The sequence below is a fragment of the Euwallacea fornicatus genome, chromosome 25, assembly GCF_040115645.1.
Source record: "Euwallacea fornicatus isolate EFF26 chromosome 25, ASM4011564v1, whole genome shotgun sequence".
NCBI lineage: Eukaryota > Metazoa > Arthropoda > Insecta > Coleoptera > Curculionidae > Euwallacea > Euwallacea fornicatus.
The window spans coordinates 628,642-655,376 of NC_089565.1; the positions used below are offsets into that span (position 1 = coordinate 628,642).

The 26,735-nt window shown below is 34.9% G+C and overlaps 1 protein-coding gene across 2 annotated transcripts in view; it reads left to right on the top strand.

The window, feature by feature from the left end:
- Positions 1-985: 985 nt before the first annotated feature.
- Positions 986-26,735, top strand: part of LOC136346941 (diacylglycerol kinase theta) — an 89,135-nt gene continuing 63,385 nt past the window's right edge. The window contains exon 1 of one of the 2 annotated variants that reach the window (XM_066296505.1): positions 986-1,362. In XM_066296505.1, the coding sequence (XP_066152602.1) occupies positions 1,215-1,362 (148 nt within the window). In that variant the 5' untranslated portion in view covers positions 986-1,214. The remainder of the gene's footprint in view (positions 1,363-26,735) is intronic. The other variant, XM_066296503.1, reaches the window with a different exon arrangement.

Below are 26,735 nucleotides of genomic sequence, written 5' to 3' on the forward strand. Positions count from 1 at the left end.
TTTAAAATTCATCATTTAGACAACATTCGCAGACGAATTTGTTCGAATGATATTTCGAAAAGAGTCTTCCAGTCGAAAAAATTATATTCATGAAGGTACGTTTTCCTCTCTGCTCCACATAAGATGGAGGAAATGCATTAAAACAATATTCGTATATGTTGGAATATAGAGAATGTAGATTAAATATAAACAATAAATAATGGCTGGAGATTTTTTAAATAATCTCTGTTAGAATGCTAGACTGCATGTGAACTAACGTGTCAGCCAAGGTAAAGTATCATTCTGTCTGCGAACTGAAGCTGTCTTTTCTTCAACTGTTGGTTAAGCTTAACTACAACTTAAAAATCGCTTTATTTGTCAGTTGATTGTTGACCTTCACGCTTCCTGATTGGATGTTGAAAAACTGGTCCTGAAGGTCAAATTATTAATGTGGTGTTACCTTCAACTGAAAGTTAAATTCCATAGCAACCTTAATATAGGTTGCTATGGATTCGGTAATCGGGTTTCTAAGGAACTTTTATTTTTTATATATAGAAAATGTTTAAAGGAGTTTAGGTGTTTCTCAAAAAAGCTACGCTCGTAAATAATAATATGAGCCTCATAGAACTTGAAATGATGAATTCTCAAATTTCATAATAACGATACCATTCGAAAAATGAATTGTTCGAATAGTACTTCCAGAAGCGACCCCCGTAATTTTACACCCATATTTGACGTTATAAAGAACATCAGTAGCTACTATACCAATTATTGTCCATCCAGGATACGCCCTTAGTGAGACACCCTCTGGAGCGTCCCGTAAACGTATGCATTACTATGTTTCGGTTTTGTTTGGAAACGAGGAATTGCGGCGGCGTCGAGGCGTGCGGCAGGTCGTGTCCCGAGTTATCAATCGACCTGCCGTAAATCTGGCAATGCGGGAGGCGCGCGTCTCGACGCCGACGTGCGCCGTCGCTCGCGCATCTCGCGCAGACGACGTCGGGGCCAGCAGCCGTAGCAGCAGCGCCAGCAGCAGTGATGTCGTCCGAGACCGAGCCGTGTCGTCTACGCTGAGAGATGAGTCTTCGCGAGTATGTAACCGCCTCCGTCGAAGACGCCAGCGCCCCAGCGTCGTTGTGCGACCATGTGTGCCGCCGCGTACGCTTCCGAGATCACGTAAAAGCGATCGACGTCAATCCAAAAGGGCCCCTTGGAGCGGCCGAGTGGTGAGCGTCATGGCGGGCTCGGCCGCCGACCAGGCGTCGGCGTGCGTCGTGGCCCACGGCCATGCCTTCCAGAAGAAGACCTTTCACAAGCCCACGTACTGCCACCACTGCGGCGACATGCTCTGGGGCCTCATCCAACAAGGCTTCATCTGCGAAGGTGAGCCTTTTTACCATCTCAGCCTAAATAGGTCACGTCACAATGCGCCCTATACTCCCCGTATACGTTACATGTAATAGATTTCCCTGCTGCACTAACTTCTCTATGATTCTCAGCAGTAATTCTTCGATTACATTACAATGGTTCTTCGTAATGTTTATTTGATAAACTAACTATATATTGTTACCCTATCGGTAGTAGATCGAACAAGAACTCCCTAACTGTTTTATTGACATTACGGGTCTCCCATCCCACCAAGGTTAGATTGAAAACTTATAGAAGATAAGTTTTAACATTTTAATGGTCTTTTCGGAAGTTGGTAATTGCTTGGAGACTCTTTCGGTTTTTAGCAGCATACAGGGTGTTAATGCGAGTACGTTCCAAGCGTTGAATGTCGGCTTCTCTCGATGAATTATGAGAAAATCTAAATAACGAAATATTCATAAATGTGTCATTTTGATAAGATAGGGCCTCAAAATTCAAATTTGATTTATACATTATCGGAACTAATTCAATAAAAATAAACATTTTTAGTCAAAATTTGGTATTGGAAATTTTGTTTTAAGTCTGGAGTTTTAATTCTGAGAATTTTTAAAACTGATTATAGGGGGCGCTGCATTCGATCCTTTGCATACGGTTAAATAATCACTACTTGCTTGTGCCTTGTATATTTAGTTTTTTCAATAAAATATTTTTCACACATCTATGCAATAGGTATCAGGTAGACCTAATAGAAGATCGTTTTCCACTTATTTCAGATTTCATCAATGGGATAAGTTTGATATTTTTAGCGTTTACGCAGAAGTAGGTAAAAAGCAATAAATTTACTATTTTTGTTGTTCGCTTTGTGGCCATTCCATTGGTTACCTTTGATTGGTAAAGATAAATGAAAATTGAATTTTCGTCTTAATTTCTTTAATTATCTGCTTTATTTTGTGACCATTTACGCTCATTTCGTTCTCTATCTATCTGCAATAATAGCCTGACAAACCTGTAGAATGGCCGCTAAGTACTATATTTTTGTTATTTTTTTCTTTGATTGTCTGAGAATAACATCTTATGTGTAAGTAGGTGATCGTTGAAACTGCGGAACTGCATACTATCCTCAGATAAAATTAACTTAGAATAACATTCACTTTTTACTAAGTGCTTGGACGAAAACCCTGTTAACGATTCTATAACAAATACGTCACCGGTTTCAGGACGTGGGAAAAGAGCACTAAAAGAATAAAAATTAATAATTAACTAAAATATAAAAGGTGATTATCAAATGTGTGAAGCACCCTGAGAATTCCTCTTCATCGCCGAGGAATAACAGTTTTTTGACACGAATAATGTCAATATTCCAAAGGGGTGATCCGAGGTAAGTGATTGGGGTTTGACCATTGTACATAAGTCTGTCTTTTTCTTTAATTTCATTTACTGTGTTGGTGGTTACTCTCAGTTGCATTTGTTAGTGCTTTCTGATTTTATGCGTTCGAGGCTGACCTTTTGCTCAAGCATAAGTAATCAAGTTCGATCCATGCTACCTGAACATGAGGTCACACATCGATTATTATTAAGTAAAATATATGCACTTTCTTTGATTTTGCATTTCTTTGATGATGGTTCCTTGGAATCCAGGACACGCTAACATATATTCGATCTTGGAAAATCTCGTTTTAATTTTCTTCAATTCTCTTTTTTATAAAGGTCTAGGGCTGTCGCCAATACAACACTTCTCATTCTCTTCATATTTTTTCTACGTTCATTCTTGTTTTGTTGTTTTGTCATTGTAAATTTAGGACGTAGGTTTCAGTCCTAAAAACCTTTCCAACGGCAAATTTATTTCCTAATCGTCTGATTTGGTTTGGTGTCCCTGCTCTCTATGGCATTAAAAGGTTGGTAGTAGGTCTATCTGGCGTTTGTCTTATTCTAGGCTGTTCGGTATTGCGGAAAATTTTTTTAAATAAAATTACAAAGATGTGTTCATATAAAACATTTTTTTATGTATGCGGTTGCAGCATTCAAATTTTTTCCACTAAATAAAATGTTAATTTGGCCAGGTCAGAAGGACATTTGTAAATTGTCTTTTTTACCATGGTTTGGTTGTGGGAGTTGCACTTCAAGCAGCGACCAGCGTGAGTTTTTCTCTGGTAAACAGTTGTTTCAAATCCCTAAATCTTTTTTGATTAAAATACCGTAGACAAAAAATGTTTTTACATTGTTCTCCTCGATCGTAACTTTTATAGACTCTTTCGAATTCGAATAATCGAGAAAGTTGTCCAAATAGTCATTATCACGCTGGTATATGAAAAAACATCATAAATATATCTCCACGAAAAGTGAAGGTTTAAACTTATAATTATAAAGATAATTAAATTCAAAATTTTTCACTGAAAACAGTCAAATATGGGAGACAATCCCGGACTTTTATCGACAATGGTCATTTTGTTAAGAAAATAAGTGTCTTAAGCGTATCTTAAGCGTGTTCTATTGGATTTAAGTCGGAAGGTGAAAGTGTCCAAGAAAGTATACTGACCATGTTCTGCTGTAGGAATTCTCCAACAAATTGCGTAACGTATACCTGGACATTATCATGCATCAGTAAAACTTGTTCGGACATTTCTCATTTTTGTTGAAGCAGATGTAGAATTCTGTTCCACAACAACAGATTTTGTAATTATATTACTTCATGTTGATTGTACCTACTTCTGTGTAAACGCTAAAAATCCCAAACTCAAACTATTGCTAACAGAGAATGAATCTTTTATTAAACGTTATTAATGGTTTTAATGTAATAATCGCATCGACTTTGGTGGTGAAGAGTTTCAGCAGTTATTAACATAATAATAAGTATTGAGTACCAAATTTTGGTTACAAAATGAAGTGAACTTTAAACTTTGACACCTTGTACTAAGAAAATCAAACGTTTCTTTCTCGTTTATTGAAGCAGGGTCTCCTCTAAAAGTTAGTAATATTATATCATTGTCACCCTGTAGGTGAAGGAAAGCACATTCATATCGAAGTGCTCATTTAGTTTTTTGATGATCTGGATGAACTACTTGAAATTATAATTGCCAAATATACACATAAAAATAAACTAACGAGTGTACTTAAAAGCTCAGTTGAAGTTCGTTTTAAAAAAAAAAATTTGACTATGAAATGACTACATCAATAGAATAGTTGACGTAGTTATTCTTGCGATATTGAAATGCTAAGGCTGTAGAAAAAGGGTTAAAGGGCTAAAAAAGCTAACCGTACCTCTTTACAACAGTTGCATTATTTATTCAAGCAGGGTGGATAAAGAAATATTGCGTCAGTTTTTGTAGTGTTTGATGCCAACAAACATGGAAAATATGATTTTAATCTTGATACTGCGCCGAGGACCGTAGACATAGTACAGGGTGTTACTTCAGTGCGTGGCCAAATAGGAAGAGGCAATTCTTGGAGTGATTCTAAGACGAAAACTTTATATAAAAAGAGGTCCGGTAATGCTTCGCCGTCAAGTTGTAGGAAATCAAATTAGAAAAAAAAATTATATACAGTATGTAACAGTTCTGATCCTACACATGTATTTTTTGAATAAAACACTCGATTTGTGCCTTCAAATGCAACGTTGTCTATAGTTATTTCATTTTTTTGAACAATTACTATGTTATGAACATTTACATAATTTAAACAAATTTTATTGTTCGTATTTAAGGTCATATATAATTAATTTAAGGAAACTAACTCAATTTTCATGCAACAGTTCTGTTGATACACTTCAACTTAAATATAAAAATAAACAAAGATTTTTCTTATTCACATTATTAATTAATATTTTGTTGAAAAACTTTTGCTTTGATTACCGCTTGACATATTTTTTCCATGGAATAAATTAAGTTCTTGCACATGTCTGGGCTGATCCTCTCCCACACTTGAATTAAACTACTTAAGTCAAATTTTGATGAAATTCGATGCTTTCTAATGATCCTTTTCAAAATGGCCCACAACTGCTCGATGTGATTTAAATCGGCAGATTATGGTGGTGTCTTAAGCAACTTTGAAAGGTTTTAAATTAGCCATTCTTCGTTAAGCAAAGCCGTCTGCTTGGGGTCCTTGTCTTCTTGGAATCTATAAACCCTGGACATATCTAATTTTTGTTCACTTTGTTTCACGTTTCTTTTTGAAATTTCATTGTAGCCATGTTTATCCATAATATTTTCTATAAAATCAATAGTACCAATTTCTCTTGATGACATGTAGCCCCAAATCATTAAAGATCCTCCTCCATGTTTTACGCTTGGAACTGTATTACATGGATTATTGTCATCATTGGCCTTCCTCCACACTCTATGGATTCCATCGGACCCAAATAGATTAATTTTTGTTTCATCTGATCAAATTACAGTATTCGAAAACTCTTCAGCTTTGTCTATATGTGCTTTTGAGTAAATAGAAGTCGTTTGCGGCAGGTTTATCTTATTAATGTAGGGTTTCTTTCTTGGAATTTTACCATGATACGCGTTTTTCCATAATATACGCCGAATTGTTTAACTGGATTGGACAACCTTTCCTGTTGCACTTTCGATGATTGGACGAATTCGTGATACGCTTAACCTCGGTTTCTTCTTAATTTCTTTAAGAATTATACGTTATTTTTTTTCACTTAATATTTTTTTTTTCGTTTTTTTCAGAAAGTTTTTAATAGTGCTTTGATATTTAAATTTGTTCACAATATACTAAAAGTGGGTCAAGTGTGTTTTATTAGTAATTTGACCTATTTTTCTCAAACTATAGCTCTTTAGTGCCATATTAACAATGGCGTTCTTTAAATCGCCGCTAAGTTCTTTTCGAATTGCCACTTTACATGGAACCAATGCAGAATTCTTGATGGATTACATAATAAGCTATGAACATGCAAAAATTTTCTACAAAAACATTTGTTTATTACAAAATTTTGCTCCCTTTTTAATCGACTGTACGAATAGCAATGTTGCCCGAAAATAAGACATTTCTGTTGAATCAACAAATTACCCGCGTTATACATGAACAATAAAATTTGTTTCAACTATATAAATGTTCACAACATGGCGATTGTTAAAAATCATGAAATAACTATAAATAACGTTGCATTTGGGAGCAGAAATGGAGTGTTTTATTCAAAATATGCATTAGTACGACCAGAATTGTTACATACTGTATAAAAAACTTTTAAATACCAAGAAGGGGCAAACTGATATGACGTGAAACCTAGTAACACTTTTCAATGTAGTACAAAGAAATCTGTGAAACTAGAAATTGTTTGTCTCCTTTTGCCAATGGCGTGGAAAGGGGTAACGCAGAAAATTAAAAATATTTCAAATAAGAAAAACGTTTTAATAAAACTACACTTAGCACACACTACAAATATTGCACATTTTTTTAAATAAAAAAAAAAAACATTTCACGGTGAGTAACACGAAACTTAAAATGGTTGCTCAACATATCCTTCTTCAAGCCCAATGCAGGCATTAGCTCATCTTAACAACGATTCCCGAACACATTGAAATATTGCCGGTGTATATCTTATCTAATTACATAAATCCTGTAATCGGTGAATAAATTCTTTTTCAATATTCACCCAAATTCTATAAACGAAAGATTTCACAGGTCCCCAAAGAAAATATCTAATGGATTTAAGTCCGTTGAGCTTGTTGGCCGTGACTATGGCTCCTCACCACCGATCCAGTTTTCTCCATAAGTTGGATTCAGAAATTGACGTGCTACTATGGTAAACTGAAGTGGGTCTCATCGTTCATGCACCACTTTGCTCCTCTTTTTGACGATTACAAAAAAAGCTTGACACCCTATATCTTGAAAATGAATCATTACTGGGTCTATGTTCATATAAGCTTTTCGCCTTAGGGTCACTCTAAGAATCACCCTCTGAAGTTTGGGTGCGTACTTAACCAAAATCCTGTATAGGGTGGCATGACTATTCGAAACATGGCGGAGGCATTAAATTCGAATAAAAGTACCATTGGGCGCATGTTGCGAAGTTACCAAAAAACTAGCGATGTAAAAAAATGATATCTTAATCCTGCCACTACAGAATTTAGTAGCCTGCGGCCTGTCCAGTTTGCGGACTGTTTGTTGTCCAGTTATAGTTGTTGGATTGTCGCACAGCGATGTCGTACGCCACTTCGAATAACACAATTGAAAAACTAGGCTCTTCACTTATTTGGTTTGAAACCTGATGATAGAAGAATTGAGATGTGGGAAAAATGTCCTAGACGGTTATCTGGGAAGTGGATCGATACCAACAGAGAAGAATTGTGGTTCGGGCCGAAATCGAAATTGGGTGAAGAACTTATCTCCTTGTGAATATTTCTGACCGGTACATGATAATGATTGTCTACACATTGCACGATCTGTTCGAAAATTCCTAGAGCAGAACATGTTCTGTGTACTACCATGAGTAGCTCAATCATCTGATTTGAGTCCAATAACCTTGAGGTATGTTTAAGACACATGCGAGGGAGCTTGTCGTTAAGCCGTAGGATAGAGTTTCACGCAAGAGGGACTCTTAAGAACTTTACGTAAGACCAATCTGATCAGAAGCGTGCCCAGGAGGTATAAAGCAATGCTGCGAAGCATTGGTATGATTAAAAACCATGGTGACTTTGTTTAGGTATTAAGTGTTTAAAATGTTTAATGCTATTAGGTAGAAAATTGAAAAAATTATAAATTAAAATACAAGAAATTTTTTACACCCTGTATGTGGTTAATTCAGTTCTTTGCGGGTTTAAGTTCAACCAATAGGTTTCGGATAGTTTATACACGTTTTTCTTTAAACTACTGCAGATATCAATTTTTTCCCTGCCCCTTGGGCCATTTAGATGTTTTATAAATAAGATATAAAATAATGTACTTTTTTCCATTAATTATCTCAACTAGTATACAAATTATATCCTTTTCTCCTTCAAGTGATGGCGTCGTATTAAAAAGAATAATGATCCAGTGAAAAATAGTTCCAGGATTTCTTCCTAGAACTACGGTATTTTTTAACTGTTTGCTTTAATTGTAATTTTGAAAGAGATATCACTTTGTGGCCCTATAGTGTGAGAGTAATTAATTGTAATAAGTAATCAATTGCATTTACTCTACTCTGATAACGTAATAATGTTTAAGCGAAACCTTAAGTAGATCTATTTACATCGTTTCAACTTAACCTACCCCTATGTGGGTGGAATCTCGCCTTTTCATAAATTCGCCCCGGTCATATGGCGGTGAATGAATACTATAGGAACGAATTTCCGGTACGCTATTAAGAATATACAGTGGTGGCCATCGAAATAGGACCACTTTAAAAATTTCAATTTTTCATTTCTATCACTCAAGAGATAAAAAATTTAAATAAAAAATATATGTAACACATTTAATAATAAAAACAATCAATAAAAACATATTTTAACGATAAATAAATAAATTTCCTCGATGGAAACAATAAAAACTAAATGAACATGTGACCATAAAAAAAGGATCGTTGAAACATATCAAAAAAAAGGAAAAAAAGAAACTCTCAGCCGAATATCGTCTAACGTCTAATGCTTAGTCGCTTCTCCCTTTTGAGCAATCACTGCTTTTAATCTTTTAGACATTGACTTTATTAAGCTCTGGCAGAACTCAACAGGAATCGCTTCCACTTCCATTGGGACTATGGACCACAGTTCCTCCCACTTTTTGATCTGATGATGCTTCATAGCAACCTTAAGATATATCCAAAGATTTTCAATAGGGTTCAGATCGGGTGACTATGAAGGCCACGGCACAACCGGAATCGATTCATTGTGAAAACATTGATTAACTCGCTTAGCCGTAGGTTTCGGATCATTATCTTGTTGAAATTTCCAAATTAATGGCATTTCTTCCGAAGCATACGGCAGCATGATATATTTCATTATTTTAAAGTATTCTTCTTGGTTCAAGAACTCTTTTATCCAATAAATGGGACCAACACCGAACTAAGAGAAGCAGCTCCAGAATTTTATGTTGCCACCTCCATGTTTAATGGTTTTCTTCAAAGTATGTTTTGGAAGCAATTCCTGTTTTGCTGGTCTTCTTACATACCGTCGACCATCTGAAACAAAGAAATTAATTTTTGTTTCATTCGAAAGAACGACATTTTGCCATATCTTTATATTATCATCTTCGTTTTCGAAACGAAGATGATTCTTCCCAAATTCTATCCTTTGTAATTTATTTATTTTTGATAGGAACGGTACCTTTTGAGCCACTCGACCATGTAAGCGAGCTTTTAATGCACTAGTTCTATTATTATGGCCACCTTAACTTTAACTGTCTGAACGAAACAGGGCAAGTACAATTCTAGTGTAAGGTAATTCCCCTGATTTCTGCTGTCAGACACAGTTACCAACATTGTAGAAATTTAGGATCCCAGTTCGAACGAGGTAGAATAAGTTTCAATAGACTTTTTTCCATTTTTGAACTGAACCAGTAGTGGTCCTATTTGCATGGCCACCATTATATAACATGTTCTGGAGAAAAATAATGGAATATTTCAAGATCTGAAGAATAACATATCATGTTAAACCAAACATGAACATATGCACATTGTGATAATTAAAATTTTACTTATGAAATCGATTCTCTATAAAAGGCAGCGAGCATACGATATCAACGTAGCTCATCATAGTATTCAGATCAAATTGTTTAATTTTCTTCACATATTACGATTTTGCATTGACCACAATTATTTGGATTTATTAATTAACTTGTCCTCTGATTTGTATTCGCATTGTCTGAAAAAATACGATTGTCCCAACCGAAAACAGCATCCAGGTATGTCCGTAGCCAGGTTCAAAAACTTCCGTCCTAACATACTTTTAAGAGTGGTAGAATAAAACAATGTTTTTTTTTGTCAATATTATCTCTTTTTATCTCAGTGCACTTTTCAGAACTACTAACATTTTTAAGCTTTTAAAAACTAATCAAAGTTTTGATGTTAAAATGTTCTAAAACTGCTAACTTCCCTTCTTCATCATCGGAAAATATCCTAGCACGTCGGGTCAGATTTGAATTTGGAGAAAAGAAAATAATCACTGACAACCAGGTGAAGACTGTAGGGTGTACAGGGTGTTTAAAACAGATTGTAGAATATTTAAAGACGCAATAGTATGAATCAAAATAAGCAAAAAAGGCTCAGTAAATATGGGTCTCCAAAGTAACCGTTTCGGAGATATGGAAGGATATCTTTTTTGAAAGACTTATGTGTAATTACTTATTACTTATTTATTATTTACAAATAACAAAAAAAGCGTCTAACAAAAACAAAAAAATAGTTACATAAGCTGTTCAAAGTGGCCTCCTTCCTTTTTAAAGAAGGCCCGACATCTTTGTCTGAAGGATATTGGAACCCTTTCCAAAAGCCTCTCGTTGGTTCAGATTTGTTGACATTTTTTATTAATCCGTAGCTGCAGCTCCTCGAAGCTATTTATAGGATTACCATAACCTATTTTTTTCAAATATCCCCAAAAAAAGAAATCTGGGGTGTTGAAATCAGGCGATCTTGCAGGCCATAATACAAGTCTGTCCCTTCCTACCCATCTACGTGGAAGAGTTTGGTCTAAATGCTCTCTAACGGCAATCGGAAAATGAGCTGAAGCACCATCACGCTGAAACCACATTTGTTTGCTTTTGGTCTAAAGGAATGTCGTCAAAAAGATCACCCATTGAGTTTTGCAGAAAGTTCAAGTAAGCAGCGCCTGTTAATCGGTTTGGTAAAACAGGACCTAGAACCCCGTGGCCTACAGTACCCATCCAAATGTTGAATGAAAAACGTATCTGATGTCCAAATTCCATTAGAGCATGGGGATTTTCGTCGGCCCAAATATGTGTATTGTGAATATCAACAACTCCATTTTGTGTGAATCCAGCCTCATTGGTAAAAAGAATGTTGACAAGAAAACGGGAGTTTTCAACATCGCTGCATAGAAATCAGCGGCAAAAAACCAAACGTGCTTGATGATCCAGTGGATTTAAGGTCTGTACTCGTTGTACATGGGACAAAGCAGCCCCCCATTGAAGGTTTTCCAAACAAGAGGAATACTAATTCCTATCGCAGCTGATATTCTTCGCACACCCATCCCTGGATTATGTTCTATCCCTGCTAAAATTTCTTCTTCTATTCTAAGAGTAGATACTGACCTTGATCTTCTGGATAAATAGCAGTGTTTGTTAAATGAACCGATATCACGCAATCTTTGATGAATTGTTCCAAAGGCACAATGTGAAGGAATCTGGCGATTTGGATGAGCTTCAGCACAAAGACGTCGTGCTTTTGTGGCAACGCCTTTAAATATTTTACAATCTTTTTTTAACACCCTGTATAGTCCACTCCTTGGAAGTCGCATTCGAGAACTGCAGCTTTCGCAACCGCATCTATGTGAACTGAACCATTATCATGAAATAGTCGCACACCTCGACTAAGGTTTCCACGACGTTTTTCTTTGATTGTGCTTCGTAATTTTGTGTAAAAGAGGGGCATTACCGTGGTGAACCTGTTTTTGAAGTCACTCAAAAGAATTTCCTCACAATCTACAAAAACTGGAGATACCACCTTTTTAGTTGGCAACGAAACTCACCTTTTCAAGCCGTGGTTCACTGAGATGCCGTCTCTCCATTGATTCTCTTTTAGACAGAGAGTCGCATTATAATAAAGAATAATGGTTCAATTCCCCGTTACAATTGTCTTCAGAAATTTGTCTGGATTTTTCAAAGAAAGTTCTAAAAAAATGGTCTACACATTTGAACACTTGCCGCATTTGAATCGTTGAAAGAAATTTGGGTACCGATCTTGCACCATCTTTGTTGGTATAAAGATATATATGTGGAATTCTCATAACGGTGATTTTAGAAAGCTCTAATCTTGCTGCAGCTTCTTACGGTTTCAAACGTGTGTCCGACAGAAGGTCTTTTTCTACAGCAGTTATTTCCGGTATCAACACTTCAACGAGGCGTTTCGAACACTGATCATCTTCAATTTTTTCATGACCCATGCGTAATTGCCGAGCCCATGTTTCACGGTGAAATGGGATGAGGACAAATTACCATACATAACGCCCGTCCGTTCTTTTATTTCTTTTGGTGATTTTCTTTTTAGGATTAAAGCAATTTCCAACATTCGTAAAATTTAATCACCACTTGGACTACAAGAATTTGTAACTAAATAACTACTTTCTTGACTTGGTCTATTTTTCCCTCTTAGGTAGATAAAGGATTAAACCATATAAGCAAAGTTGTCTCGCTTCTTAAAAAAATCGAAAAAATATCAGGATGGAAACTTTTGGACTTTACTTCGTAGGTGTCAGAATCCAATTTTAATGTGTTTAAAGAACTGAAGCCAGTACTTCAAGGTATTGCTGTCATATACGATACAAAGTATTCTTAAACCAAGTACCATCTTTAAAGTCTCTTGCAAGGAGAGAGCACTTTCATTTTATTGTGTAATAAACCAATTACAGAACAGCAATTAAGTAACTTTGTATTGCACAATGGGTTTTTAAAAACTGTTTTATTACACAATGATTAGATTTGCATATAACTGATCAGAGAAAATTATGAATTAGACCAATGTCATCCTGATGGTTAAGGGCGGTGTGATATTATTCCTCTTTGTTGGGTCCACTTGTCCATGGCGCCGAGAGTCTTTGCACAGGATAATATATATACAGAGTGTTTCAGAATAGTATGTCATAAATTTAAGAGGTGATTCTATAAGTGATTTTGAGGGAAAACATTTATATGAACATAATACGGGGTGTTAAGATTTGCTGTATTTTTTTGTTTTTTTTTTAATAAGTCCGGATCTGCGTTAAATATTTTTATTAAACTTGGTAGGCGTAAGTTAGGTGTAGAGACACATTTTTAAAGAGAAAAATGAATATTTAAATGCAAGCAGTAGCGCCCCCAAGGCCATGACTCTGATTATTTTTTGTGAAAAAAATGTTAATGTTTCAAAAAATAAAAATCGTTTTCTTGAGTCTAATAATGGAGCTCATTTTGAACACTTATAATTAGTAAAAATTATAATGATAATGACTGTTGATTGTATCATATTAGTTCTCAATTTGTTTATTAAAAGATTTTTAGTTTCATTTTAAATTAAGAGTTGAATTATTACTTTTGTTACCGTCGAGAAATTTATAAACCTATAGCTTGATTGATAATTTATTTGCCTGCATAATATTTTTGAGACATAATACTTTCATTTTTCACTTAAAATTCCAGGACCGGCCTAGCTTATTGAAAGAAAAATAAAAAACATTTTTTTTTGTAACTAAAACATAAAAAAATCTATCTTGTGATATATCATTGTAAAGAGGTTATTAAGAATTTTTAAAAATGGGCAAAAAATGTACAGGTCCGTATTTAAAAAACTCAAGTTGTTGTCATTATTTTAAAAACCAAGCAACATTTAAAATTTTTAAATTTACTGGTTTGTCGAACTTAAATCTAGGAAGTTTTTGTACCAAACGTTTTGATGAAAAACCTTTAGTTTTCGATTTATTTAGAAAATTAAATTTGACCGAATTTAAATTTTTTCATAATAAGTCACAAACTAAAAATCATTTGACAACATTGCTTATAGTTCTTAAAAAGAGTATGAAATTTGGTACTTTTTTTCTAATTTAACCGACCCTGTAACTCTCGCCGTTTAAGAAGTAGCAATGATAACACATCCGATTTGGAATACCCTGTATATAGTATGTAGAGGAACAGAAGTCCCGCATAAACTATTAATGTTTAAAAGAGAAAAGTATAATCAACTATAATCTAATGTATTAAATGTTCGAATTGTGCCCTTTTGGCTTTCTGATAGTGGGCAAGCCGCAATTCAAATTTCTCTCGAACTTTTCTTATTATTTGAGGAGGTATTTGTTGAACTTCTTGAGTGATTTTAGTTTTTAACTCTTCTGTATTGTTGGGCCTATTTAAATATATCCTATGTATCGGATTGCCCCATAAAAAAAAGTCCATAGGGGTGAGGTCATGCGATGTAACAGGCCAGTCTAATCGTAAATATTTAAATAACTTTTGAATTTAGATATGGACGTGAATATATATGAAATACGTTCAGGATCTCTTAAAGGACTGAAAAATCGTCATGATATACATTGGATTCCATAAAAAATCATGGAAAAGTACATTTATGTGTTATAATTATTTTGTTTTTGTTTTATGTTATAGTTAATATGTAATTTAGAACTTTGAACTAAAACACACCAAAGAGAACAATGGTTTAGTGTGTTCTGTAAAAACGCGAAGACTTAGCTATGAACATCCCAGTACCATTCGATAAGTAACTAATAATCACATATTCTGGTATATTAGAATATATGGCATTGCATTTAAACTAGTGAAGTTATTGCCACTTAAAGTTCTTACTTGATTAATTTTCATTTTTGCACGCCCTGTATACGATAGCAAGTTTCTCATGATTGGGGTATAAAATATGATCTATTGTTACGCTACACTGCAGATTACACTTACATAACTTAAATACTCCTTAAGTGTTTAAAACATGAAAATTATGTAAAATTTTGATAAAATTTCAATCATTTAAAAAACCTTAAGTGTTACATGTTGTAAATCTTATTGAAGCAGACACATATTTTGATCGAAAAAAGCAAAAATGCGATAATATACAAGGGGCTCCGTTTAAAAAAACACAACTTTGATGCTTTTAAGGCTTTTGGAACGCCCTGTATAATGTGAAAATAATTTTAAAAAGTAGTCATAATAGACCCTTATACAGGGTGTCTCTAAAAGGTCTGTACAAAATTCTACCACAGATTTCTGAGGTCAAAACATGACGATTTAACCCAATTTATCTTAGTCCAAAAGTGGACGGTTTTCGAAATACAGGGCGTCAAAGTGAAAACAAAAAAAAGCAAAAAAATTAATTTCTTGGTTGGTAATGCTGCTATCTACACAAAATGTCGTATCGGGCGGTTTTGGGGGATAAGAAATCAGAATCCGTTTACATTTTCGATGCACAATGTAGAGGGCGTTGTCAGCGCTCGATGAACCCTCTTTAAAAGGGCATAACTTTTTATCACCCGGTATAAAATTTATTGTGTGTTTTCCTACATTTTTTAAGGAAAAAAGTCTCTTGTTAAAAATCTTTACGAGGCTTCCTTCTTGAGATATTTGAAGCTTAAAGTTCGCTGCATGTCTTGAACAATAATTTTAATGTACTACATATCTATTCTTACAGTTGGATCGAAAAAAATCAAAACCTAAAAATAGTCTTCAATTCTTATCCTTTTATTTAAATTTTCATGTTTTTATTTGTGCATACCAATTTGAAGATGGATAGGTAGAGGAAATGATGCTCCGGTACCATGGTCACCGCGCTCACCGGATTTAACTCCGATGGATTATTTTTTATGGGGGACTCTAAAGTCCATGGTATACTTCACGGCCATAAATAGTGAAGAGGAACTATGGGGACGAATTCAAAATGCAGTAAACATTTTAAAGAACGACGAAGAATTGATGAATAGAGTACATTTTAATTTCTTGCGTCGGATTAATCTTTGTATGCAAGTCAATGGTGGTCATTTCGAACATCTACCAAAAGTATAATTTTTTCGTGTTTATGTTTGGTATCTATGTTTTCAAGTAATTTGTAACTTATTTTTAAGTTTTGATTTTTTTCGATCCAACTGTAAGAATAGATATGTAGTACATAAAAATTATTGTTCAAAACATGCAGCGAACTTTAAGCTTCAAATATCTCAAGAAGGAAGCCTCGTAGAGATTTTTAACAAGAGAACTATTTTCCTTAAAAAAAGTAGGAAAACACAAGTTTAGTCATAAATAAATTTTATACCGGGTGATGAAAAAGTTATGCCCTTTTAAAGAGAGTTCATCGAGCGCTGACAACGCCCTCTACATTGTGCATCGAAAATGTAAACGGATTCTGATCTCTTATCCCCCAAAACCGCCCGACATTTTGTGTAGATAGCAGCATTACCAACCAAGAAATTAATTTTGTCCCTTTTTTTATTTTTCCCTTTGATGCCCTGTATTTTCGAAAACCGTCCACTTTTGGACTAAGGTAAATTGGGTTAAATCGTCATGTTTTGACCTCGGAAATCTGTGGTAGAATTTTGTACAGACCTTTTAGAGACACCCTGTATAGTCCAAAGGTAGAACTTTTCGAAAGCCTCGTATTTTGACCACAATATTCCGTACCGTATAGCGTGAATCACCCTGTATACTACATTGGTAACCATGTATGTTATGTCAAAAAATGCGCAGTAAAAAACAATATATAACGCGTTCCAGCATTTTCGTGAAAATGATTTCCTTCAATTTTTAACGAATTTATGCGGGAATTTTAGTCCCCTACATATGTATCTATCAATAAGCAGGCTTTCGGTGAACTGGGCCTTCACGTTGTTTAGCTTTTTCTACTTGGTACAAGCACTGGCGTAAATGTGTAATGTTTGGATATATCCACACATGCATAAATAAATGACGGACGTTAAGAATGAGTTGTAAAGATCGACACATGTTACGCGATTTTGTTACCACGAAGTATATAAATCAACGATTTAAGAGAATCATTGCATTACGCTGAATTTGAAAAAACCGGGTCGATTAATCGTATGGCGAGTAGGCCTCATCGGATTTGGTAAGGATAAGGTTTAATGCACACTTGCGATTTTTTGTCGTACGGCTAATAAGTAACATTCGCAGGTGCGCATGTGGAAGCAAAATGATGTACGCGCACTTGTGACTTTTTCCGTCACCTCACAATAGCAAAATGGAATTCAAAGCGATAGGTGCTGTAATGGCTCTTGCCGTTCACCACCGGAAAACAGCAAAATCACTATTGGATGCACTCGATCATGAGCAGCAGAGTGCTAAACGGGCAGACTCGTACACTTCATCACGAGTTCGTAGAACATCCTCGAAAATTCTTCCAATTTTATCGTATGGGTGCAGATAGTTTTAATGAATTCCTTTGACTAGTGGATGCCTCATGTCGTATCAAGACACTAGATGGAAGAGGGCTGTATCACTGGAGGAACGTTTGTCCCTTTAATTTTTCAGTATGAAGTTCAGGTTAGTTTCCTGCCGCCACTATTATTGGTTCGTTGCGGATAACATCCAAAATTATATTCGGGTATAGTTTAAATTCAAATCTAAACTCACTTCGGCTGCCAAAGGACCAAAAAATGTTAAAACGACTTTAACTAACAGCAAATGCGTGTAGGTCTATGGTGGCGTGAAAGTTTTATTTAAAAAATATATACAGGGTGTCCCAAATAAAGTGAGTTCCATGGGGATGGCAGTTGTCGATAATAAAGAACTGTCAAATTTGGTACAATTTACTCAAACAGTGCACTCATAATTTATGATTTTCGAAAATCGCAGTTTTCAGTTTTTTGCTCATATTTTGACAACCCCTGTGCATATTTTTAAATTTAGAACATTTTCTGAATGGGCACAAAAATGCGCTTCTTTTTTCTAATTTGAGTCACCTTGTATCTCTTACCGCTTCCATAATCCCCATGGAACTCACTTTATTTGGGACACCCTGTATATACAATAATATATGTATATAGAGCGAGTTCCATCATTTGAATCGCTGCGATTTTCTGAACGCAACAGTGCGCCCTTACAGTAGCGGACAAAAGCGAAGCAACAAACGTGTATTCTTCAAAATTTTCAAGGTTTGTTGCGAATTATTCATAAATTAGTAATATCAACATTATGTTAGGATATCTGGAAATAAAGCTGCAAAAAATCATAAGTTTATTCCTGAATTCAAGGACAACAAACAACAACAAAAACGAATAAATGTGGCGGACACAAGTAGAGCAACATATGAAATTTCGAATAATTACGAAGATTTTAACTAATACTTAGAAGCGCTGCCATTGTTTTTAATAACTTCAATGGATCTATTCCTCGTAGACTTCATTAATTCATCGATGGTTTCTTTTAAAATGGAATTCCATGCAGTTGAAATGGCGGCGAGTAATTCTGCGGAGATTCGAAATTTTTGTGGATTTTCTGTCCTTATCTTACGGTCTTCTATCTCCCACGAGTTCTCTATTGGATTAAGGTCGGGACTTCGGGCAGGCCACCGCATCGCATTTACCCGTTGATGTTTGAAATATTTTAAAATTTTTTCGCAGTATGCTTCGGGTCCTTGTCACGTTGAAAAATCCATGACAATGACATGTTTTGCTCTGCAAACGGAAGCATATGATCCATTAATATCTCCAGATATTCAAACCGGTCCATAGTGCCTTCTATTTTCACCAATGGTCCCATTCCAAACCGGGAAAGTGATCCCCACCCTAATGCGTTACCCCCATCAAATTTAATTGTGCCTTTAGCGTACTTTGGCTTGTACCTTTCATTTGGAGGACGCCTGTCATATTGAATGCCATCCGAGGAATAAAAATTAAATTTACTCTCGTCGGAGAATGGCAGAGTTTTCCATTTTTCGAAACTCCACTTGAGATGGTCATTTGCAAAACGGGGCCGGGCCCTCCTGTCCTTAGAAATGAAGGGTTTTTTAGCGGGTCTGTGGGCATTCAAACTTTTTTCTTGTAAGCGTCTTCGAATCGATCTCACAGAAACGCCAGTCATGACCTTCCTGTGCAATGTCAACTGCAGTTTTGATATGGATCTCCTTTCGAAATGTTCACAATTTTATTGTCTTGACCTCTTGTTGTCATTCGAGGACGACCTGTTTTTGGAGGACTCACCACTCTACAGATTATAGAGCGATTAAGATTTAATTCTCCAGCAATATCACTCTGGGACATTCCAGATTCAAACTTGGAAACGATTAATTGTTTCAGATGTACTGAGAGAGATTTGCCACGAGGCATGTTCGCTGGTTTTCACCAGTAATACTGAACTCAAAAGTGTTTGATAAAAAAAGAAAGGATTTTTATATACAGGGTGTCCCACAAGTGTTTCATTATATTTCAGTGGGTAATAGTACATTGAAAAATAATATGACTCCCTATATAAACCATATTCCAATAATGCTTCATTAAGAAGATACAGGGTGTTAAACTTTACTTAAAAAATCTAACTTTTATTGATATATTCAAAACCGTTTGAGATATGTAAGTGAAATTTGGCATGTTTGGAGAGTTAATGTAGACGCATTTATTTATGCAAAAGGTCTATTTTTCGTTTCACCAGTGACGTGCGTACGGACACCTCTCAGCACATTTTTAAAGAAAAACATGGTGCACCACTGCTTTTTATCAAAATAAAAATTATTTTTAGAAGTTTAATTTCATTTAGAAGAAAAATGCTCACTTGACTCTTTTTCGTCCGACGTATCGTTTGCCAGTAAAAAATTGAATACCGTCTATATGCACGATATTCTCTAAATGGTTTTAATAATATTAAGTTTGTTTTAAATATTATTAATTTGCTATAACATTATAGAAATTGTTCAAATTGGTGGCCATTTTGTTCAATACATAATTGAGCTCGCCTGTTCATTGATACTCTGATACGTTGAAATATTCCATGTGTGTTTTAAGTTTAACACCCTGTATCTTCTTAATGAAGCATTATTGGAATATGGTTTATATAGGGAGTCATATTATTTTTCAATGTACTATTACTCACTGAAATATAATGAAACGCTTGTGGGACATCCTGTATATTGTTGCTCTCCTTTTGTCCGCCTGATTTATTCGTTTTTGTTGTTGTTTTTTGTCCTCAAATTCAGGAATAATTTATAATTTTTTGCAGCTTTATTTCTAAATATTCTAACGTAATTTCGATATTACTAATTTATGAATAGGTCGTAGCAAACCCCGAATATTTTCAAAAATACGTTTGTTGCTCCACTGTTGTCCGCCACCGTATGTTTAAAAATGTGCGTTTCGTGACTAAGTAACCGCACAACAGAAAGTCGCAAGTGCGCAGTAAGCCTAAGTGCATTCGATTAGTCAGAGTCCATGATATTTTGGCTACTAAAATTTCGACAAATTCTATAATAATTTACGTTTAATTTCCAAGTTAATTAAGTGCATTCAAAAATGTTTTATGTACTTTTCATAAGCGTTTTCCTAGCAATGTTGTTAACGAATTTTAAATCGGCTGCTCAAACCGAAACGTAACGAACGAAACGAGCGGTAAGTAATAAAACTCAGCTTAAAGTGGCTAAAATAAAGCGACATTTTGAGTTATAAGCTACTGAATATTGGAGCGAATAACTTGGTTGTTGTATATGAATAGTGAAATCTTGAACTTTATTAGCCATGAAATAGGAGAATCGCATTTGAAAAAACAGTAAAACGCATCTCAAACCGGCTGATAGAAAGGAATATTCCAAAAAACCGCTCCATTCCAAATGGAAAAAAATTCCAAATGGACTCCCTAGACTTTTAAACTTTGGAAACAATTATCGCTTAGTTGTTGTTCTGAATACAGAGTGAAATATGCAATTTGATTGGTCGCGGAATAAATTTTGAAATATTTTCCAAATATTTGGACCTAAGCATTGAATAAAAATAGTAAATTTTGTAATTGCAAAGATGAATGGACTTCCGACCTGGGAGAGAAAAAAACATCAGTAGATCTATTTTTGAGATCAAAAACTTCGTAGCACTAAATGGCGACAGTGATAGTACTAGTTTCCACGCTGGTGGTACCCATCCAATGGGCCAAACTTTACAGATAAACTCGTTCCGCAGAGTTATTACGATTTAGCTAAAGTACTCCGCACCCCCCCTATAATGGTAAATTTAAATAGTTATTTCTGATGTCTGATGTCGGTCGAGTTGTTCAAATTTTTGACATTTTCTAGCCATAAGGTTTCTGATTAGTCGTCTCCATAGGCACAAGAAGATCTCATGATTAGTTTCTGAAATGCAGGATGTTAAATGTTAAAAATCGATAATACACATATGATATGTAAATTAGCTGCAGTATCTATTAATAACTTGTTTATTGGAAATAACTGATATGTATGCTCATACAGAAGAACGGAGGAGTTTTGGTCACAGCTACAGAGTTGTATAAAAAGTTTGAGGAACACTTATACCATATTAACCTAGTTATCTTTTACTTTGTCTATGTAAAAGTTAATAATTTTCTTTGTGCAGTGGGTCAACGTTTTTTTCATTTATGTTATCAAATATTGCCCATACTTGTAATAGTTTTTCAGGTATTTATTTTAAGTTAAAATGGAACGTCCAGTTAACATTTAATACACGAATTAACGCATCGAGTACCTAACTATTTGAAATTACAGCGAAATATTATTCTCTGGGGCACACCCGGCCTTGCCTTAATGAAATTTCTCAAGAAACGCCACTGATTACTTATGTCTGAAAATTTGAAATCCGTGGTTAATTAGAAATTTAGACGTCTTTCTCAAATGAAAATATATGTAAATTGAGCATCAATTGAAACAGTGTACAGAAATTTTGCACAAATTTTGAGATTGTTTTGAATTGTTCAATCGATTTCGAAAAGCGCAATCTCTCAATAAATTTATTTCCGAAAATGGGTGCGGGTTCAGATTTTGCCATCTAATGATCCATGCAGGCAAGATATTAAGAAAAGCGTAAGGTCCCACGGAACGATCTGGTAACAATGAAGTGGTAGAATTCTAGAATTTTGCCAATATTTTATTCCCAGACTTTATCTTATCTAAATCCATTTCTTCTGTCGAAATTTAGAAAATTTTAATTTTATGTGCAACACTGTAGACGAGTCTAAGTCTTAAGTGACTTCTGGCGCACTTTTTGGCTTGTTATATGTCTACCTTCTATATCTGGTAGGCAGCTTCCAAGAAGCTTTTTATTAATAGTTAAATTAAAGACACATAGTTAGAGAAAGGCTTTTTTTTAGAAAAAAAATTTTCTTAGTGAATCAAACAAGGTACTGAAGAAACCTGATTCTCAAGGTGTGGTGTCGGGAACTCTACGTACAGTGTTGGCCAAAATACTTGTGACTTTTTAAAATTTCTTATAAATTGCAAAATTTTATGAATATCATCAAATTTTTTCTTGTAATTTTACTCGTAATAAAGGTGCACTTTAACCGTAACAAAATAAAAAAGTGCTCCTTACAAAACTTTAGATTTATGGCAGAAAAATCAATAATAGCTGGACAAAATTGTTGCAACCTAATTAATTTAATAGAAAATTTTATTGTTAAAAATACGAACCAAAAAATCTAGAAGATTTGTTGGGATACCCCTTTACATTGATGACTTCTGCCATCCTCCTTGCCATTGATTTTATTAATTCTCTAATTAGTCGCCGATCAACTGGATGCCAAACTTATACAGGGTGAGTCGGGAGGATCGTGCCAAACTTCAGGAGCGTGTTGTACATGAAAAATAAATATAAAACAACTTAAATGTTGTTATTCAATTTTCGTTTGTTTACAAGTTATAGCGTAAATAAAATTAAAACATAAAATTTAAAAAAATTATAAATTTCATAAGAAATTCCATAAATTAACGTTTGGATATCATAGTAAATGTTCAAAAATATTGCCATTTACTTCTAAACATTTTCGGCTTCGTCTATGAAGAGCATTCGTTGCGCCCCTGATTGTTTCATGTCTTTCTTTAATGGCAGCTGCAGCATTTCTAATGCGTTGAATTAGTGCATCTTGAGTATCCACTTTTACTCTGTACACTTCAGTTTTAAACCAACCCCACAAACAATAGTCTAGTGGTGTGAGGTCTGGAGACCTTGGAGGCCAACTAATAGGGCCACCACGACCAATCCAACGTCCAGGAAACGTTTCGTTTAAATGCTGCTTAACCTTTATGTTTTAATTTTATTTACGCTATAACTTGTAAACAAACGAAAATCGGATAACAACATTTGAGTTTTTTTACATTTATTTTTCATGTACAACATGCTCCTGAAGTTTGACACGATCCTCCTGACTCACCCTGTATAAAGCTTCCAAATCCCTGTTCAGATCAAACAATCTACGAGATCTCATAAATTCTCAATTGGATTTAAATCCGGACTGTGGGCAGGCCACTTTATGGTACACACTTGTGTTCTTGTTTTCATCGTAGCCACTCTTTCAGTACTTTTGCAGAATGCTTGGGTTCATTATGGTGTTGGAAAATAAAATCGACTGACAATGATTCAAATCAATAGGGGGTTATATTATATTTTTCAATATATCCCGATAAATGAATCTTCATTTTTCCAACAATGCGATGAGTCGGGCCCGTACCATGCCAAGAAAAGCATTTCAATATTAACACACTTTCTCCACTACTCTTGACGATGGGTTTAATATACTTTTATTTAGTCTTTGGACTTTTGGATGTTTTACGTAGAGTATAAGGTTACTGGAAATGAGGTTGTGTTTGGATTCGTCATTAAAAAAACTTTTTTTCCAATCTTGCCCTGTCCATTCAATGTGATAGAGTGCAAATCTTGACCGTGCTTTGATGTTCTTCCGTAACAGTAATCTTGCTGTAGGATCTTAGACCACCTTCTAACATCCTTCTGATAGTTCTCGATGATATTCCTGAATGCCGATCTATCTGTATTTTTTTTAATCTTTGATGATGACAAAAATGAATCGCTATTGGTCATTTCTTTTATCCGTTTGTCTGATAGTTTGTTTAGACCTACCTGCACCGTTTCCCGGGATAACATGACCGTACGCTCTAAACTATTTAATAACACACGATGCAGTATTTTTTGCAACATTTGGTGTGATAGAAATATCCTTTTGCAATATTCCTTGCTTATGAAACTGAATAATTCTGCCTCTTAAATCGATTGAATATGACTTGCTTTTTGCTATTGTTGAAACATAAGTAGCGGTGTACGTATCAAGAAGTTGGAATGAAATGGTCAAGAAAATAATAAATAAATGTGAAAAAATGCTTTTGAGTCATAACAAAACAAGTGCCAAGCATTTTGCCCTATACTAAAGCATTTTTTCTTCCATAGAAGAATGCTAACAGCAAAATGTGAATACTACTTATATCTTTGTTAAGTGATAATAGGGCGTTTTCACTTTAATAGGTTTCTTTAAATTAGAACAGGATTATGTGGATAAAGCTGTAATAATCTAAATGCCCAGTGTGTTGGCCAACATTGCACATGATCCTCTAAAGAAAAAAAAATTTATACAGCAGATACATTTCGATCAACGTTTGCAAGAGCTTTCCTTACGACTTAAGCCAGGAAAGCGACCTTTAAAACAAATGTAAAACGCAAAATAGTACCTGTAAAATTATTTTTCTTACGCTAATGGCCAAAGTGATTTACGTTAAACACATGAGTGCTTTTGTGCTTTGCTTTGACCCATCGACGTAACAGATACTGGACGTTTCCGTAATGGTCGTAGTGAGTTGTTTCGTTTCACCCTTAGTACCAAGCGTAATAGCAACAGGTAGTAATGCGATTATGGCGGCGTTTATTATTGTTTTGCTTCAGAAAGGTGTTCAGGGTAGGTGGGGTTGTTCTAGTAAAATGTAGTGTCTCGGTCTGTATAATCCCGACACGTGTATTTAGATAGTTATGTTACCCTGCAAGAGGCTAAAAAAGTAACAATCTAAAAAGTTATCCAAATAGTTTATAAAGCTCGTGCTTATTTAAATTGAGTTTATCCGGTGGGTTTTCGTCCAACACTACAACTACCACCAAACTAATTCTTGTTGGGCTGCATTAACCCACCGCAGTCGCTACCAAATTAAGGTTGGTAGAAATGGTAGCTTGGCATCGCCCCCAACTTGTGAGTTAATTATGGTTCACCCTGCATCTATCGTCTTAAAGTTCCATGTGGATATAATTTTTATTGTCGCGGCATGATCTTGTTTCATCCTTTATGAGATGGTAAGTTTAAACGCACTATCAGGGCTGTAATAATAACTTCCTTAGCTCATAGTTGAGAGTGAAAATACAGAGGGTCTCACAGACAATAACAGGTTTTCCATTATTACTTCCCCTATTTTTAATGAATATTTTATGAATGCATCTCGGACCTGGACGCTTTGCAAAGGCTTTTAGTGCTTACAAAAGATTCTCATTAAGCCTTGGTATTGAAGTTGAGGATCATGTGCATATCACATACTGTTGCTTTTTTTTATTTTACTGGAAAATTGACTGGCCGATACCTTCCGGAAAAACTCTACACCTACGTCTTCAACAAAAAAAAAACGAAATTTTTACACGATAAAGTTATTTCAGTATTATTCATATAAAGATCACTTATATATTCTAGGATGCATATGGGTTCCTATGAATAGCTTAGGTCAGCTATTAATAGCGCATGGCCGTATGAAAGTAGGCAAAAATCGTTTATAAAGCTATTACCACGTTTAACCGTAAACTCGGATAATTCGGCTTAAAACGGTTCAGACTGAGATTTTATTGGTAGTTAAATTTGAAAAGTTTTGTTCGAAATTTGATTTTGCTTTCAGCAAATTTGCGTTTAATTACATCATTAAGTATACAAAAAATTGTTTAGTGCAACCGGCCGTTATTTTAAATTTTCGAATAAAGCTCTATTTGTCAATATGGAGATTCCATCTTGAGAGTCACGTTTGTAAATTATTATTATGCAATTTTTTATTATTAGCAAAGCAGCGTGCCACGGGGAGCTCGGGTTTTGAACCGCTTACATTCTATTTTCAAAATTTCAATGCTAACCAAAAATTAACTTAAATTGATCAAGAATCTGAACAAACTCCCTATTATTTCCCCATTGCGTTTTCGCAACTCCTTTTGGTCTGCAGTCCCTGGTTCTCTGAACAAGCTCTCCTCATACCATATGAGTTTTTTTCTACTCCTACAAACCATTTTCCGCCTCGCTGCCTTAATGATTTACGATGAGATGTGTCTGGATGACTTCAATGCAAGACCATTTACCAATTTGCTTTATACAGGGTGTCCCAGTTGTAAACTCAGTCGCGTATTCTACATTGAAAAATAAGTGCAGTTATTTAAATTATATACCAAAAACACTTCGTTGCGAAAGTACAGGGTGTTATTAAAAAATCGCAAATTATTGAATATGTCCGAAACCGTTTGAGATATTTTAATGAAATTTTGTAGAGTTTGGCAGTTAATAGCAACGCGTATTTTACGATGAAAATATTGTTATTAGTTCTACCAGTGACGTGCGCACGGTCAAACCGCTTGTTATTTTTACAGAAAAAAGTGGTACGCCACTGGTTTTTCTTAAGTTATAAATTATTTTTGAATTTCTTATTCAGTAAGAAAGAAAAAAGGTCTCTCGACTTTTCTTTGTGCGACGTTTTTAAAACAAGAAAATAAAGGCTATTTTAACGTTTCTTCATTCTCACTAAAGTTGTTCAGAGTGGGCACCATTTTGTTCAAACCACAATC